A 17,958-nucleotide genomic window follows, 5' to 3' on the forward strand; every position below is an offset into this window, starting at 1 on the left:
AACTGAACTAAATCATGAGGTTACATGAGATCTCTGTGTACACAGTACAATAGATAGTATACATTGCTTGGTTAACAGTCTACACCTGTTTTACTTAATCATTCTGTTATTTTCCAATTTAATTGATGCTCCTTTAGTTTTTTTTCAGATTCCGGGCATTGATATTTGGGCATCAGACAAAAATATTAGACATTATAAAATCCCTTTCACTGGGTCTTGTGGTTCCTTTAAAATATAAACATAAGTTTGGTAAACCATGGGTGAAATGTTTGCCTAAAACAAATAATGATCAGTGTTCTGAATGTCTCCAAAAGCAAATCAGTGTAATACCTGTCTAGAGAAATTAGTTTTTGCTTTTTGTAAACAGACCACATGGATTTCCAAAAGAATGAACAGTCTGACATCAGAGGTGATGGATGGAAACACTTACACCAGTTATACCCATTGAGGCAGTAGCACCATGTTCAGCATTATGGATTGGGGCCATTTTTTCCAGTAAAGACACATTTCCTTCCCTTGGATTGAGCTCTTTGCTAAGGACAAAATGTTCAAGTTTTGAAAATGTTGGTAAAACTCAAAAAGGGTGACAGGGGACCAAGAACTTTATTCACATGCATCATATCATTAGATGTTCGATTCAAAGCTTTGGTCAACAAGCCTGTAATTCTGGTCCCTGCTGGTCTGCACTTTAGACAAAGACACTTATCCATACTTTGAAAAATATGGCTGTTGTGCTTTATGTAGTGCCTGTAATCTGATCAGACAATCAGGTTACATATCACATTACAGTGAGCTGAAACTCTAAATGCTTGAAGGAGTGGTCACATGCACACATACACACACACACACACACACACACACACACACACACACACACACACACACACAGTCTTTGGCTCTGTACAGTGGTTGTGGATTACATGTTCCATCCAAGTCCGATGTGGGTAGCCAGCAGGTAGCACATGCCTATCATGCACGTCATTATCATCATAGGGAATCCTAACCTGTAAGAAAAAAGAGAACAGCAGAAAAATGTCATGAATCAACGTTTGATCCTTACCAAGAAATGTTCTGTTTAATTTCATAAATATGAGCACGTTCACCAGCAAATTGTGAGCATAAACGTGACATTTCGAGCTGAGCCTCAGCACAGCTGAGCCTGACAACATATCTGAGGCCAAGTACAACTTCAAACAAAGAGCTTCTGACACAGAGCAATGCATGAATTGGCCTCTATACAGTGCATTTTTCCTTAATCTAACAATTGTTTTTCTGGTGTATGATGAGCATTACATCCTCACAGGATAGCTAGAATGTCTTGTCAGCACTATACTGTGGACTATGGATGTTTTTAATGATGTGACTGATAGTCCACACTTCCTGTGCACTCCTATGAGTAAGTAGCTTTTCCCTGAGTGACATGTAGGCAGTCCTTTATCTGTGTAATTGTACAGCATTCATTAGGAATAAGTGGTACCAGTGTAATTACTGTAAAAATTGCATCTTTACTGTAGTAATCTCCCCTGATAATAAAAGCTTTTCACAAGTACCTTTCTGAAAATGAAACAAACTCTCAAAGATAATAGTGTTGGACCTTTTTGTTTCAGGAGCAAGAAGCAGCTCCAAAGCTGATTTATTAGAGCCATACTAGTTTTTGCCCATTTTAGACTGTTTCCTAGACAACCTGCCTGAGGAAATAAGGCTGTCTGAGTCAGTGTCTTTATTCAAGCCTCCTCTTAAAAATGTACTTTTATCAGAAAGCATTTCCTGATTTTACCTGAGCTGCCTGCTTATTGTACTTGACTTAATTTGTTTTTTAATTTCATGTTTATCATTTCTAATTTTGCATTTTACTCCCTTTGTTAAGTTTTTATGGCTTTTAGTTCATTTAAATCTCTTTATGTTTTAAATGTGTTTTGTTTTTATTGTAAAGCCCTTTGTAACTATTTTGAAAGGTGCCATATAAATAAAGTTTATTATTCTTATTATTGTCATCTTTACTGACCATTTTCCAAGTGTTTTAGATTTTTTTAATGTGTTTTGTACCTTTACATCAGCCATTGGTTGTAGCTTTTGTTGTAGTCATTGTTGCGTGTTAATGCAATGCAGGCTTTTGCACGTTCAGCACATACACAACTTATAATAACATAACTTATAAGAGTGAGAGTTAGGAGTGTTTACTGTAAAGGATACTGTAACTCAGGCATGTTTCAAATCTCATACCTAAGTGTATAGTACACCTCTTATGAACATTTGTCAAACCTCTCCACAATCCAAAAATATGCATTTGCAGACCCATTTGGCCATATCTGTCTGCCTGAAGCAGCTTGTTCATGAATAAATGTTTGATAAGGTTGTTGGTTTTGTACAATGTCACTTGATATTACAGCTTCCATCTACAACTTTTTTGTGTCCCTCCTAATAAGAGTCCAGTTTAATGTTAATCTGGGATGCCAAAAGGTCACAGAAAAAGCAATCAATGCAAAATAAAGACTGTGAGTTTGAGCAGATCCCAGGGAGACGACTTTAATGATACCACCTGATGGAAGACTATTTCCTGTAACTGAGATTTAACTGAGACAGTCAGTATGAAGATTTGTTATCTTATTTCCTTCAGGGCGCCAAGAAATGAGCTGGATACAATTCTGACACTATGAATATTAACAGTGAGTGGTATGTTTTTGATAGGGACATAGCTTAAAGTATAAAGATAGATTTATTGTTGCTCTCTCATTTCCTTTATTGGACACTCTGTTAAGCAGACTACAGCTTAAACAAGTGGAACAGCACTCAGTGCTGAATCAAGTAGCATGCAGCTGACCTGTCTTTTGTCTTTTTAAGCAGGAAATAACTGCTAATTTTAGTGAACAGGTCTCTATATGTGCTACACCTTAAGAAGACCTGTTGCATAGTTTCAAATGTTTTATAAGCTTATTCAAAAATTCAATTCAATGAGTTCGTTCCTTTTATTCTTTTACTGCCACATGGCTGTTGTCTGCCTCTCTTTATTGAACTCATTTTATCGTTTTACACAGATTCTTACTCTGACATGTGAAACATTATTTAGGCCCATGGGGTAATTGTCTTTCCACTCAGCTCACTGCACAGGAGGTCAGAGCTGCAGGAGAAGCCCTGATTGAGCTGGTGTGAATTTAGAGTCTTGCTCAAGGACATCTCGGCCTGCAGGTGAAGGTTTGTCTTCCTGCTGCTCCGAGACATGCCCAGTAAGATGTTACAACGAGCTTGCATATTATTTGCCAAATGAAATCACATCACGCTTCTCGAAAGAATCTGAAAAGCCCTGCAATGCACGCAAAGTGACTAGCCCAAAGTTGGGCACCTGTGACAAGCCAAAGTTTGCTTTGAGGCCTTAGAAAATTATGATAACGACTGGCATTTGTAAAGGCAAGCTCCATTCTCATTGTGATGACTGAAATGTAGTTAGCTTTATGATGCAACAGTGATGATCACTGCCATAATAATTGCCACGGAAAACTGTATTAAATAGACTACAGACTGCTTTCCCAGTTTTTTACTCCCTAATTAGCATCATCAGTTTAAAATGCGTCCTTAGATGACCCCAGAGCTGCAGATGGTTTGTCATTTGGATGTCTACCATGTCCTATATGGACACATGGCTGCTCCGAGGGCCAGAGATATGTTTGCCCCCAGTCACAGATCAGTGTTGGAAGATAAAAAGAGAAGAGAAATGATGTGTGTATTTAGTGTTCTACTGATTCATTTCTGTCAGAGCAACAAAGAAGTCATTAAAGCTATAGCACCCCTTCTGAAAAATCTTAAAATATCATTTAGAGCAGATGTTGCTTACTAGTGTGATGGTGCAGCACAAAGTGTGCAGCCAAGTCAATGACAGATTCAATGAATAAGTCATGATCAAATAAACCAGAAAATAACCGTGAACCCACTGCTGCTATACCCCATGCTGCTGATGGCTCACATCTGTGTTTATTAGCACTGCTAATCTCCCTATTGAGATTAATGATGCGATGATAAAAGTGAGTGATTTGTAATTATTTATTATTGTTATAATGAAGTATGATTACAATAGAGTGAGACTGTTTGTTTGGCCAGAAACAAACAGAAACATAACTTCACATTTCATTTAGCCTAAATATGATTTTACCAGCAGACTTACTCTTATTTTTCAGTGGGACACGTCCATCAGGCTGATGTGTGTTTCATCGAAATATCTAGCACACACACAGGGAAAGAATTCTGCATTTGATGGGCAGTGATTTATTGCCCATGACTTTCTTTACAAGTCATGGATGCAGCCCCTTTGTCTCACTCAGCCTGACACGGGCTGTTTTGTGTCTGCTCAGTGCCCCTCTCTTCTGATTGGCTGACTGTTTTCTGAGTGACGCATGTCCAGGCAAACCACAGGTAACGGACTGTAGCACACAGAGAGCAGAGGAGAGGAAAGAAACTAGCACAACCATAAATGACAGCAAAACGCAGTAGAGATTCTCACACTGAGCTGAAATTAAACGAGTGCACATAAATTAGGTAAATAACATAAATAAACAGGCAGGATGATGGTAGGAGAAAAGCTGAGCATATAGTCATGACATCACAACCTTATGGAAGTCCAAACGGCTCATTCGAACTTTCCTTTTATAGAAATCTGTTAAATGATGTGAAATAAAGTTGAATTGGGAACGTAAAAGAAGTTTGATATAAAAAAAGAAGTCTGGGTGCCATTGTAAGACTGCTAAATGTGACAATTGAGTTACAGCCATAAATGATAAATATAAAATGATAGGATGAAAATGACTGAGACGTATAAAAAATGAAATGCACTGACAGTGACTGCTAGAGATGTAGACCAGAATCCAGTAGTCTACTAGTCACTAATTAAACGACTTCATACTAAAAATGTTTCCAGCTCTATGCCTTCTTGACAGTCAGTAGCAGCCACAGAATTTGAGCATAATAGTTTTCGCCATTTGGGTTGTCCAGACATACTTGTACCAAGTTTTCCAACAATTGGATGACTGTTCACCACGTTTGCAGTGTTAAACCACTATCATTCAATTTGCTGCTGCTGGTTCCACCTTAAAAAGTTTTGTATTTCATGGTGCTTATAAGCTCCATGATTGGTCTGTAAAGAATATCAAGACAAGTGAAAACATGTTTGTACAATTGGCCAATTTACAGAGCACCCCCACAGACTGTGTGTACCAAACTAATCTGATCAAGGATGTCAAGAGTTACAGACATTAAATGGATTAACATTTTGAACTATAATTAAAGATACCCCGTCTATATACTTAAGACTATTTTACATGAGTTTCTTATATAATATATTTTGACAGCTAGGAAAAGTTATATGTTTGAATGATTTAATCTGTCACTGAAAAGAGTCTAACATGGTTCCAGCACTCAGTGCAGTGCTCTAATAAACTAGTAATCATTTTTATCCGGTTATGCTGCATCATAAATAAGCCGGATAAGAATTGTGTAATCAAATATCAATAGCAGAAACTGAAAACAACATCAAATAACAAAGAGTTTTGTAACTGTTTTGCCACACATACACACAAAGGATATGCATAACATTTTTTGACTAAGAAAATCCTCCAGAAGACAGAAAATGATCGATATCAAAAGGACAATAATCATTTGAAAAGCTATTTGTGTCCATTTTAAGTTCTTTCTATTAAGAGTTTTGAAGAGTTAGCTGTTGGCCTGTTGTATCTGTCCACTCTCTCTTATATGAAGTCCTCTAAATCAGAGGCCCCATTTTAAGATGACATTTCAGAACGCCCTACTATGTATTGAATCTTCTGCACTGAAGAAGCTGGGAAAAGCAGTCAAGTCCAGCGGTCCTTAAATTAAAAAGTAAATGGTGTATGTGTGTGTGTGCATGTCTGATAATTGTGTGCCAATGTATTACTCTTTATTGCTACAACTCTTTCTTCATTCAGATGAATAAAATTAGGCACTTTCCATTTAATATGCATGTGGAAATGTCAAATTAGTATTTGAACTATGGATTAATGAGGCTAGTCAAGCACTTAAGCTCATTAATAATGACTACAATACAGCATGGTGCTGCATTTAAATTGTAACAGAGTCAAACTTTTTGAGTGGCCAGTTAAATGGAGTTAGAAGGTCGGCGTGATTATCATTTTTATTACATATCAATGGTTTAATCAAGGCTGAGGAATGAAGGGAAATCTCCAACAAATGCTCAACAAAAACAATAAACAGCTCAACACTGTTGTTTTCTTCATGATAGCACTGAACCCACAGGTGCTGATTATTAGACCTTTTAGCTAAGTGGTGCTACTGAGCAGAAAACTTCAGACCACTAAACCACTCCACTCACCCTCAGGCTAAAGAATCAATGCTTAAAAAACACTCCAGAGCTGGATAGTAATGCAACATTCAGCAGCATAGATGGAGGATCACAACAGCTTAGTGGTATATTGATCTGTTGTCGGAGGAGCCAGTTTCACACATAATGGCATTTAAGTTATACTTTATATGTAAGATATAAATGAAACATATAAAAATGGCAAATATGGTTTCAGGACCTTTAAATAGCCTTACTGTGGCTAAACTGTGATCATAGTCAGACACGAGGTCACCTCTACATGAGTGAATACCTTTCTGCTGAGCAATATCCATTTCCCCGTCACGGGCACAGCATGAATGGACAGAGGGCAGATGAAGAAGTTGCCACAATACAGCAATGAGAGGAACAAGGTTCACCTTGTCTAAAAGTTCCAATCGTACCTCGTGAGCTCACACATTGATTTAATTGCATATGATAGGAGCTCTTTGAAAGTCCTGATGCAATCTCAAAGACTCTCTTTAGATAAACCCAAGGGGTGCGTTCCTCTGGCTGTGGAGGTTGTATGCTCGACAGAGAACAGTGCTTTCTATGACAAGGCTTGACCTGTGCTATTCTATAAGCAATATGTCTTGCAAAATGCACCTACGTGCAGTGTTTTGGCTGTAGAAAAATATTTATTTCTGTCATAAGCTTTTGTCCCTGATTACTGTGCGTGTTAGGTTTCTTGCAAATAAAGGTAATATACCTGCAGTTTCTGGTGCAGGGGACCATTGTTCACACACAGCTCCTCTTTACAGATGCAGACGTGTATAAATGGGAATATTAATTCTGTCACACGGTGCGACAAAAGAAGGCAGCACAATGTGTGGAGAAATTGAAACTGAATAATGGTTCTCTATCTCTGTCTCTTTGAAACAGCTCACATTGTTTAATGTCATTGGATTTGGAGCCAGTATGTTTACAGCAGCTGTAAACAAACTAACTAGTCAACACACAGTCACTGGCAGAGCAGGATCTCTAGCAAAGTAAGAATCAAAAACCGACATGTGGTTGATTGTGGTTATTCAATTTTTGATCAGAATCCTGTCTTTATTGCTCTATGTGTCCTTCAATGCTGAGGGCGGATATCCTGACATTGTCATTAACCTGCTGGAAGACAACTTGGTTTAAAGGGCAGAAGAGACTGTAATTACACAATCAAACATCAGTGGTCGAAAGTAAGTACGTTGACTCAAGTACTGGACTTCAGGACAATTTAGTACTTGCCCTTCACTTGATTATTTCTATTTTAATCTACTTTATACTTCAATACCAATACCTTTCAGAGGAAAATATTGTAATTTTTACCCCACTATATTCATTTGACTCCTGTAGTTTTTAGTAACTTTTCATAAGATAACCTTCTAAAACACAATGCATTGTTAAATATTAAACAAGTTGTGATCCCTTACAAAAAAGTTCTGTCTAGTTACATTTCAGATGTCTATGGATTTTTTGCTGTTTTACCAAAGAGTATGTTACAGAACTTTCTTCTTTCCTGACCCATTATCCAGCTCACAACTCCTAAGATTTATATCGTGACTGTTTGGAGGGGGCCCGACCCCTTAATTAGGAATCACTACGGTAACTACTGTACTGTACTGTATGCTGCTGCTAATAATGTCGTAATAGTAGGGGCCATTTTTTTGCATACTGATGACTTTTACTGACGAAATTCCCTCTGTACTTTCATTTTAAGGACTTTGAATGCAGAATTTTAACTTGTAATGTAGTATTTTTACATTGTTGTATTGGTGCATTCACTGAAGGATCTGTGTATTCAACCACTGACTAAACATCACTGTGAAGATGCAGCTGAATACCTTCAGGTATCAAGGTACTAAACTGTAACAGCGACTATTTCTCACACTGAACATAAGCCCACTAGCAGTGGTTCTGACCCTGTCGAGTTGCACTATGTGAGTAGGTGCTTCTGCCATGCTCCACAGGTTAATGGTTTGCAGAGAGGAAGATGGTCAAGGCTTAGAGGCATGAAGGAAGCAACAGGGACCACACCAACTAACCGCTGAGTTATTCAGCGCCACTCATTTTCCTTTGTGATGGTCTATCATAAGGGCATTCATGTCCCTGTGGGCTCATCTGGACCTGGAATTTAACCACCTGATACAGCACTAGCAAGTCCCAGCTGCCTGGAGTCACAGACAGACCTCTTTCCCCCTTACCTGTCTGTGAACAGCTGTGACCCTTTGCCATAGGCAGCCAATTACAGGCAACGCTTCAGCCGAGAGCAATGCTACTATCCAGTAACTGTAAACACAGCTACAGTGTGAGGGAAGTAAAGCTGACAGGGTGCAACTGTTCCTATCACTGTCAATGAAATCTGAAATACTAAAGTCATACATTGATGTTGCATGCAAAACAGAGGACAGAAAATACTCTTTCATTTTCTGTTGTTTGACTGATGGATGGTCATATCCTCAGAGACCATAATTATACAATTTTTCACTGGTAAATTCACATAATTAAATGAAACTAGGAGGTAATACTACTATAATTAGGGCTGCAACTAACAATTATATTCATTTATTGACAAATCAATCTCTTATTTTCTCTTATTTATCTCTTGTTTTTTTGATGATTAGATTAGTCTTTAAAAATATCAGACAACGGTGAAAAATTGTCAATGTCCCAGAGCCCAAGGTAACATCTTTAACATGTTTGTTGCACAAAGATCCAAAAATATTTCATTTACAAATCAGAGAAAAGCAACACACCTTAACATCTGAGAAACTAGAACCAGCAAATTTTGTCATTTGGCATTTGTGAGGCTGTTTGTTTTTACCTCTCTTTACAATAGTTGACATTTCACTCAGAGTCACAAATGTCAACCACATAACCCATGCTGCTAGCGTGGCTAAAAAAGCTAAGCTCCCAAAAAAAAAGAAAACATAAATGTGCAAAGGAAAACAGAATTGCAGACAAATGATAGGTCACCCATGTCAGTGGCAGGTGAAAAGGATTCTCCATAGAAACATCCAAAGAGATCAATCCCTGTCACTCGGTCCAATGGAAAGCTCTTTACTGGTGACCATGGCTTTCCCCACCTGATTCTTTGATGTACATTTGGTGACAATAATCTACACACAGGCACAAGTGTCACTCAATCTTTAGATGTATACCAGAGTGTGGGGTGGCACTGGTGTGAGGAAATCAGCATTTCAATGTGTAAATTCCACCTGCAGACATTCAAGTCACCAATTCAAATGTGTTATCGAACAAAATCCCTCAGGGAATGGCTTCACGCAATCTCTTTTCATCTGTTCCTCCGTGCAGTACATACAGCACACTCAGTCCTATAAATCAAATGACATGCTATTTTCAAGTGATTGCATATTATGCCTAATCAGACTTCTTTCAACATCACTGACCACTTAGACTTCTCCGAAACGTCACCAGAGTGAAAATTATTAGTGAGCAGGTGGTAACTTTGCAGATAGTCTAGTTACCATCCTGTTTAAGATATAATGCCATTTTTCAACATTCATTTGTTTTATTCTTTTTTAAACCACCAGAGAGTTCTCAAATCAAGCTCTGCATGATCATTACCCAACATTCAGTATCAATTTAATCAGTCACACATACAGTTTGACTGTATATACAGGGATATATACAGCAGGTACATGTGCTGTATATATCCCAAGCAAGGTCAGCTGGAAAACATTTTTTTTAAAACTGTTTAAACAGATACCCACAATTCCAGCAACAGTCAGAGGAGACAGAGGAGAGCAGCCTCTGCCACATGATACACATTTCGATGAACAGTACTCCAGGGAAACTCAGGCATTTGCAATTCAGGATCTGAATTTTAACACATTCTGCTTTTCTCTAAATGTTCTCAGGCAACTCAATACTCATTTTTGGCATCTTCTATGGTAACATATGACAGATTAACATGTAAGTACCCCTTCAGGCAGGATAGCCTATGGAAGAGGATTCACAGCAATGTCTGACATTCACCCACGAGACAAAATAAAAATAAAGACATTTTGGAAGCAAGTTTTTAAAACATGGTTCAAATGACCTTTTTTGAAGTGTGGACTGCTTGATATGTTTAGTGCTGTTAAGGGAGAAAGAGCTTACCTGAAGAACTCCATGAAGGAGAAACCGTAGCCGTGTTGCTCAGCAATTCCTGCGCACACAACGTTGGCTGATGCTCCTATCAGTGTGCCATTTCCTTAAAAGATGGGAAAACATTATAGAAAACTGTTAAATGAAATCTAACTAATTCTTTTCAACTAGATATTCAGGCCAATAATTCATAATTCAGCAAGAGTATGATCACAAAGGGGAATTAAATTAAAATATTTAACATTTATTATCTGACATAGTAATATATTAATAATCTTCATCATCTTTCAGCATTCTCTCAGTATTTTCAACTCAATCTAATATTAAGTTTTACTATTTTTAATCTACTGTTGGCAACATTTTGACAGTCATGGTGCGTATCCATCCTGCCGTTCGATACTGCTCACATCTCAAAAGGTGTCAGTGTGGGGATGGAGCTGGGCAGTGGCAACATCATACTGCCGATCGATAAGGACCTGTCACAGTGCAGTTGATTAAACTGAAACACTATGACAGCTCTCTCTCTCTCTATCTCTCTTTGTGTCCTTCTCACCCAAACAGAGCCACACTCTGCTGAGGGGCCGGCCGCTGGGGTGTGGTAGAGCCTGAATAAGGCAAGCTTGGGCCTTGGGCTGCTTTCACAAAAAGCACAGCCTGACCTCCCCGAGGAGTGACACAGCTGTACAAAGTGTGGCTGTCAGCTGAAGCACATGATGTCTCCTTCTGGCAGAGGCCATCTATAAAGATCCACACCTTTCAAACAGGGATAAACTATAAAGTCCCTGGTGTCTGTAATGAACTCTGGAAAGTTTGTTGTGTGTTTATCCCAAAAACAGTCTCTATTTTTATACTTTATACATTTTATTACACGAAGAGGATAAAATGAGAGGCTTACCCCCAAGACAGGCACCCATGGCCAAGGCAAAGATGAGAGGTTTTACTGGCAGGTTCACATCTGCATCCTGACTCAGGTTGATGAGAACTGGAATCTGTGGGCGCAGAGATAGATTCAGTATCACTGGAAAAATACACAATTTTAGTGTGGTAACCTTCCTTACAGAAAATCATTTTAATACGCAATGTTCTTCCAAAATAATTTCAATACTTGAATGTAAGACATTTCTAGTCATCTAGTAGTCTAGTGGGATCCCAGTATGATGGCAGAACAGTGTGTACTCAACCATGTCCCAACCGTTTTATAATTTTCTCAAGATTGTTGGAATATTCTCAAGTCTTTTTTCCTGCAATTTCAGAGTCTACAAATGAAACATTAAAGCTTTCATGTGCAGCCTAGTGGAGAATATTTCCATTGGTTCCTGCTGGTGTAACCAGCTGCTGCATGACTGAGTACTGCTGTGCATCTCACTTTCACAAACCATACTAACAGAGCATGCATACACTGTACATCGCTTTATATCAATCAAAATGTCTGCCCCTGGCTGGGAAAGCAAAGCCTCACTGAGTATTTACATGGGGGGAAAAAACAAATACTGTATCCTAATGACATCATGTTTTTTATGTGGTTGGCTGCCATAGAACAGGCCTAGTTTGTGCTTGAGGATTAAAAATGATGCTTAAAAGAGCTGCTAAATTGAGGCAATTCATTTCCCTGGTCTGAATGGGGAAAATAAATCTTCTCTCAGATTCAGCCTATTGTGACAATCAGAACACGTTTTCTTATCAGCTATGCACTGAATTGAAAATGGATGCAGTTTGAAGTCTACCTTTTAGGTAAAGCAACTCTTGCATGAGCCTGAAAATATTGAAAAACAATCAGAGAGAAGGACATCTTCAAAACCCCTGGATACACTGGTAGGGGTCGGGGCGGACTAGTCGAAAATCTGGTACTTTAATTCTTGCAAGCAACATCTCATTCTGTCAGTGGGATAACATCTTTTTCTTTTCTCACTGTCATTTTAATTGGGCACACTGGCGCCCCTCTGAAAACTGATATCTATACAATCTATTAATCTTCGGTAAAACAGACAGCTGACAACAAAAGTGGTGAGGAGACAGTTGGTCTGATATTTGTAACAGAATTAATTGTACAATATATTTCCATCCCCACAACTAAAGTAGTTGTATTATTCATGAGTGTCTGAGAGAATCTTTCTGTATCCTCCTACAGTATATCTTAGTAACAGCTGATGGTCAGATCATTGTGTAGGTAGCAGTACATCCTTCAATCAAAACCTAACTTTAAGGAAAATGAATGAGGATTAACATTGTTTTCTCTGCTTATGTAAAACTAATCGTACAATCACTTGTCGAGTCAGTGGTCCTACACTGAAATGATAAAAACATCATTCTAATCTCTGGTTGGCTACTGCAACACACGAGGGCCTCATGCTAAAATAATTCCTACGAGTAGATTTACTCAGAAGTTGCACATATAAGTGAAGGTCACCCCAACAGAAGTATATAAATACTATTCCACACATAGAAAGTCATCCTCTGCACATGCAATATTTTTTCCAGGATGGTTGGTCACATACTCTATATACTTTCCCTCAAAACACTCCATGCTGGTTGTATTGATTACAATGACACAAGTCAGTTCTGTAGTTTGTCTAAAGCAAAATTAAGTAATATATGATGGTGAAGCAAGACTAGTCTGAATATGATGCGTTTGAACTGTGTTTCTTTGTGTTTGTAATTTCACACATATATTCTGCGGTGTGAGATTAAAACATCAGGCTTACCATGGTGGCGGTGAAGGGAATGTTGTCAATAAGAGAAGAAGCCAGAGCGGAGACCCACATCACCAAGATAATGGCTATTGCCAAGCGCTGGTCTTCTGGCACTGCCTGAGAGGGGAGATAATGACAGCGACAGATAACTACTACTTTCATTGCCACTCAGATGCACACGCCCCCCCCGCAGCCTGTCACTGATTTAAATCAAACCAATTATGTTCATTCTTTGACACTGAACCTCTTGTCAGGGAGCGGAGGGTTGGGAGAGGATGAAGCTGTTTGAAAGTGTGACACGACCACACGTGGCGGTGGTGTCTTTGAGTGTTATCTCTGAGCTTTGCCGTACACACACACGCACGCACGCAGCGTGGTCTACTCTCCACATGTGACAAGCGTGGTGTTGTTTGAACCCTCTTGATAGTCTTCTCTTAGGTGTGCACAGCCGGGTTAAAGGAGGCAATATCTCTTCCTATCACCTGTCCTCACGTTGTATCAAGAGAGAAAGGCCATGCAATTCTACCCAGCATGTTGTCCATTGTTCAGGGACACAGAGCAGGTCAGACACCATGAACAGCACACCACCTGTCATGTGTGATTATTAGAGTTATAGAGGCCCCTGGTCTAAACACAAGCTGACGTACCTATTTACTACTGCAATTCTCAACTGAGAGACACCTCGCTTGCATTATGCACACTCGCCAGAATATGGATGAAAATTACCTAAGAACCCTTCAACCACCGACAGAAATCAGATGTAAACAAAATAATTGAATTCAGAGCAGTGCAAGATGAAGGATCTATATGCATGAAATGCAATATCGTGTCACCTGTGCCCAATTATCAATTATACCAGTCATGTGGAGCCCTGAAAGATGATTGTTGAGGTTGAGAATCAAAGTAAAAACTCACTTTTATAAGCAGTGCTGTCTGTTCTCCAATATAGTCGATAAGCTGCAGCTGGGCTAAAGCCTGAAAAATGAAGAGGAGAAGATTAATTTGAAAAAAAAAAGAGAATTAGTTATAGGTGGGATTAAACCAAGACAAGAAAGGCAATTTGTTTTTTATTTAGCGGGCATTTAATAGACGAGAACACATCTATTCTTCTTATAACTATTGACACTGAAAACAAAAAAAATGATGTGACAGTCACTGCTATACAATGTTTAATTCTTTCAACAAATAGTTTGCCAGGGCCCACATCTGTACCAGAGACTCAGAGGAGAGACACAACAAAGCAGTCATTGTGCTGACATTATGCTTTCTTCTCATCCTTTCACTGGGAGGCTCACGAGTAAAGAAAGAGATAATTACTTTTCAGATTGTAAGCTCACTGACTGACTGAATTTCTGTCACTCCCCAGCGTACAGTCAATAGATCTGAGCACAGATCCTGTTTTCCTGTAGTATCTTATAAAGATGTTTGTCAGAGGTGAGCCCAGCTAAACCCTACATTCATCCCACGATTGGCTCACATTTTATTTGTTATAATTTTCTTGTGCGACAATTAGCAGTTGTAGTTTGGCACTATTTTGAGTGTAGTCCAAAATCTCTTGAAATCTCTTGAAAAAATATAAACAGGCTTTCTATCAAATGCAAGAAAATACAGGCTGTATGTTAAATACCTCCATCAAAACGAAAAGGGCAGCAAAAAAGAGTAACGTGGCCCACTCCACCCGGTGCAAGATGATCTCGAAATCCTGGATGTCAGCCAGAACCAAAAGCCACAGTGCACCCAGAATAGCAATCCAACCTGAGCGAGAGAAGAAGAAATACCACCTGACATCTCTCTTTATAACCAGAAAACACACTCACATATGTAAAGACTCTTTTATGGCCTCAGGAGAGCAAAATATACTGAGGAAATATCACACACAACACATGTGGATAGTTAGGAGACTTTAAATAATTTAAAATGCGTTAATTAAGTCACTGAAATGGAGTTCCATCTGCTATCTGTTCACTTAATCTGTCTTTAATCACATCTCTCAAAAAGAACAGCAACCATTAGTAAATGTTAGTTACAGATGCTCACCACTCTTTACATCTACATTCTTTACATGTGCATTTCCACTTTTTGTTTTCTTTGCTGACCCACATAAATATATAAAACAAAATACATAAAACAAATGTATATGTGAAAATGAAAATGCATGAGTTCAGCGCATGCCATCATACCATGAAGTGGTACTTGTTAGAAACAATGAATAAAGTATTCGGTCTGTCTTTGTGGACTCAATGAAGCATTCACTATCGCAAAAATGTCATTTCAACACATTGTAGTCCAGAGGACAAAACCTGGCACCAGCCTGCTGATATTTACAATTAGAGAGTGTTTTTGAAAGAGGGAAGAGTGTGCATCCACTTGGAGAAAATTTGATTAAAAAGGTGAGCACCAGTAATTGCTTTGGCCGAGGCCTTTGGGGAAATAATTTCACAAGTGATGGGAATTAGTGAAGAAGGAAGCAATGGAAGGACACAAAAATGAGAGTGACAGAGGAAGATGGGAGACGGAGAGGCTGAGAAGAAAAGACTGAAAAGGAGAATCAACATTTTTGCAGTTTCACAGCATGTTTACATGTTAACAACCTGCTGAGTTTCTCCTGTTAGTCTCGGCCAGAGTTCAGCAAGGGAGCTAGAGCTGGATATTTGTGTTTTTAACAGGCAATTTGGTTCTCAGATACTGACTTTTCTCTCGAGGTGAAGATACTGTACACAGGCAAAACTCTAGGGCAGATTCCTGGAAATCTATTTATAAAGGTTATTCAACTCAATTTCATATCATCATTTTCTTTTGTTAATACTGTAGCTAGCTTGATGTTGTTAACAAACAGTTGCCATCGAAGCATGCTGTCTGATTAAGCTCCTCAACCTCAGATGAATACTGTGTTCATACTGTATAGTTTTCAATGAGAAAATGTTTTGAGAAAAAGTTTCAAGAAAGCTTTCTTTAAACTTGCATCAATACATTTTTTGACCGATTTTGGGGACACGATTAAACTGTCTACTAACATGTTCACTACAACAGTTTCCTATTCACAGATATAGCAGAGACAAAGCAACATTAGCATTTATTTAAAGTCGTGTTTCTAGCCACCAAATTCCAGAAACACTGTGTGACTGTAAAAGAAAAAAACAAACAAACAAACTCAAAATAATGAGCTGAAAGACCCTAAAAAGTGCTGTTGAGCTGCTGAGGGGAACTGCAGGTTCATCAATATGAGCAGCATTGCATGTTGTTATTTTTTCAAATGTTCATATATAAATATTGGTTAGTGCAGCTTTAAAATTGTCTGAAAACTATATCATTACCATATAACGTCTAGCTATCTTCAACTATACATAGGAAACAAAGAGATTAGTATAGATCCTCTTTATATACAGTACATCACTGACTGGAGGTTCATCATATGAATGCAAAGATGAAATCTTGACACAAATGACTTCAAAAAGTAGTAAATAAAAAGTGAATTTCTATATTAACATACCTAAAGCTAAAGTTCTGCTTGTTAGTGGAGGATCTAACTAAGGAGGCAGAATTACTATTCATTTACATAATTTTTCACAGTTCTCAGAAGGAGCTGTGGGGTGAAATTAGGTTGCACTGAAGAGTTTAGTACAAAGAGAGAAAGAGCAGGTCAGCAGGATTAGAAAACACTACTGCAACTACAGTCTCCCTACGGACAGCTGGTCTTCATTAAAGGAAAAATGTGACATTTCTCTTGTTAGATGATGTCTGTTCATACATCTAAGGCCAACTCTTGGCTGGTATTTTCTAATAGATTTTGTGCTTCAGTGTGATAATGCAAAGAAATGTAAATGTAATGCAAATAAATTCAAATTTCATGTCATTCATTCTGATGCACGTGTCATCTAGCAAAGATTAGATTTTTCAGCCATATTTTCAGTATTTACTCATTTGCATTCAAAGTCTATATACTACTTCTACTTTTGTCAAAAATGTATTAATAAAAACTGTTATATTAAACTTCCCTGACACTCATTGTAACAACACATAGAGTTCTATGATTCATTCAAGCAACATAAAACAAATAAAACAATTTAAAAAAGCAAGCAGCAGACAACAAACCTAAAGAGCTCTCCGATTAAAAAGACTTTTAGGCGGATCTGAGCAGTTTATGATAGACTCATCTATCATTCTCAAGACAACAGTGTCTGAGACAGGAAATGTGCTGTGAAAGATGTCTGATCCCTGATGTCTTTAAGGCACACAGAACAAAATTAACACAAGGCCCAGTTCAAAAGATAAAGAGATTTGTGCTTCAGCAAGTATCTTGTACTCTCATAAGCATAAGGTTAGAAAATAGCATCTCAGTTTTGCCAAAATTTTGAAAGTTGTTCAGGTGTTGAAATGTAACCAAAGTCTGAATTGTAACATTAATCAGCTTGTATTCAAAGATCAATCAGTGAAAAAATGAGGAACTGTTAGTAGCATCTCTGAACTTGTAATGTATTTATTTTTACATTTAACTATGACTTTCACATACATTCCTGATCTCTGCATAGGGATCAATAAATTTTCATCCTAACCACAGTTGTAACTCACATAACTAAAGCCACAATAGATCAGACAATAATGAGACTGAAATTAAATCTTACCGTGTGAAGTTAATGAAATTTTAATGAGGCTCAATTCTTAAAACAGGTGTGAATGAACGGACTGGGCTCGTTGCAGTAGTCAGCCTTGACTGTGACCTGCATGCATTAGTGAGAACAGTGTTTGGACAGGTGCCTATCCCTCCGCGGGGACAGAAAACGCGCTGCTGTGGGGTCATTCCCATTTAATAAATGTCAC

At 38.3% G+C, this 17,958-nt stretch overlaps 1 protein-coding gene across 1 annotated transcript in view; it reads right to left on the minus strand.

Moving 5' to 3' along the window:
• Window positions 1–584: 584 nt before the first annotated feature.
• oca2 (oculocutaneous albinism II) overlaps window positions 585–17,958 on the minus strand; it is a 43,587-nt gene continuing 26,213 nt past the window's right edge. Inside the window, exons 18-23 of the mRNA XM_042417230.1 lie at window positions 14,768–14,895; window positions 14,056–14,115; window positions 13,153–13,257; window positions 11,346–11,439; window positions 10,463–10,556; window positions 585–1,004 (exon numbers count right to left, since the gene is read on the minus strand). Of these exons, the coding sequence (XP_042273164.1) occupies window positions 917–1,004; window positions 10,463–10,556; window positions 11,346–11,439; window positions 13,153–13,257; window positions 14,056–14,115; window positions 14,768–14,895 (569 nt within the window). The 3' untranslated portion in view covers window positions 585–916. The remainder of the gene's footprint in view (window positions 1,005–10,462; window positions 10,557–11,345; window positions 11,440–13,152; window positions 13,258–14,055; window positions 14,116–14,767; window positions 14,896–17,958) is intronic.

This window comes from Thunnus maccoyii, chromosome 7 (assembly GCF_910596095.1).
Source record: "Thunnus maccoyii chromosome 7, fThuMac1.1, whole genome shotgun sequence".
Lineage (NCBI taxonomy): Eukaryota > Metazoa > Chordata > Actinopteri > Scombriformes > Scombridae > Thunnus > Thunnus maccoyii.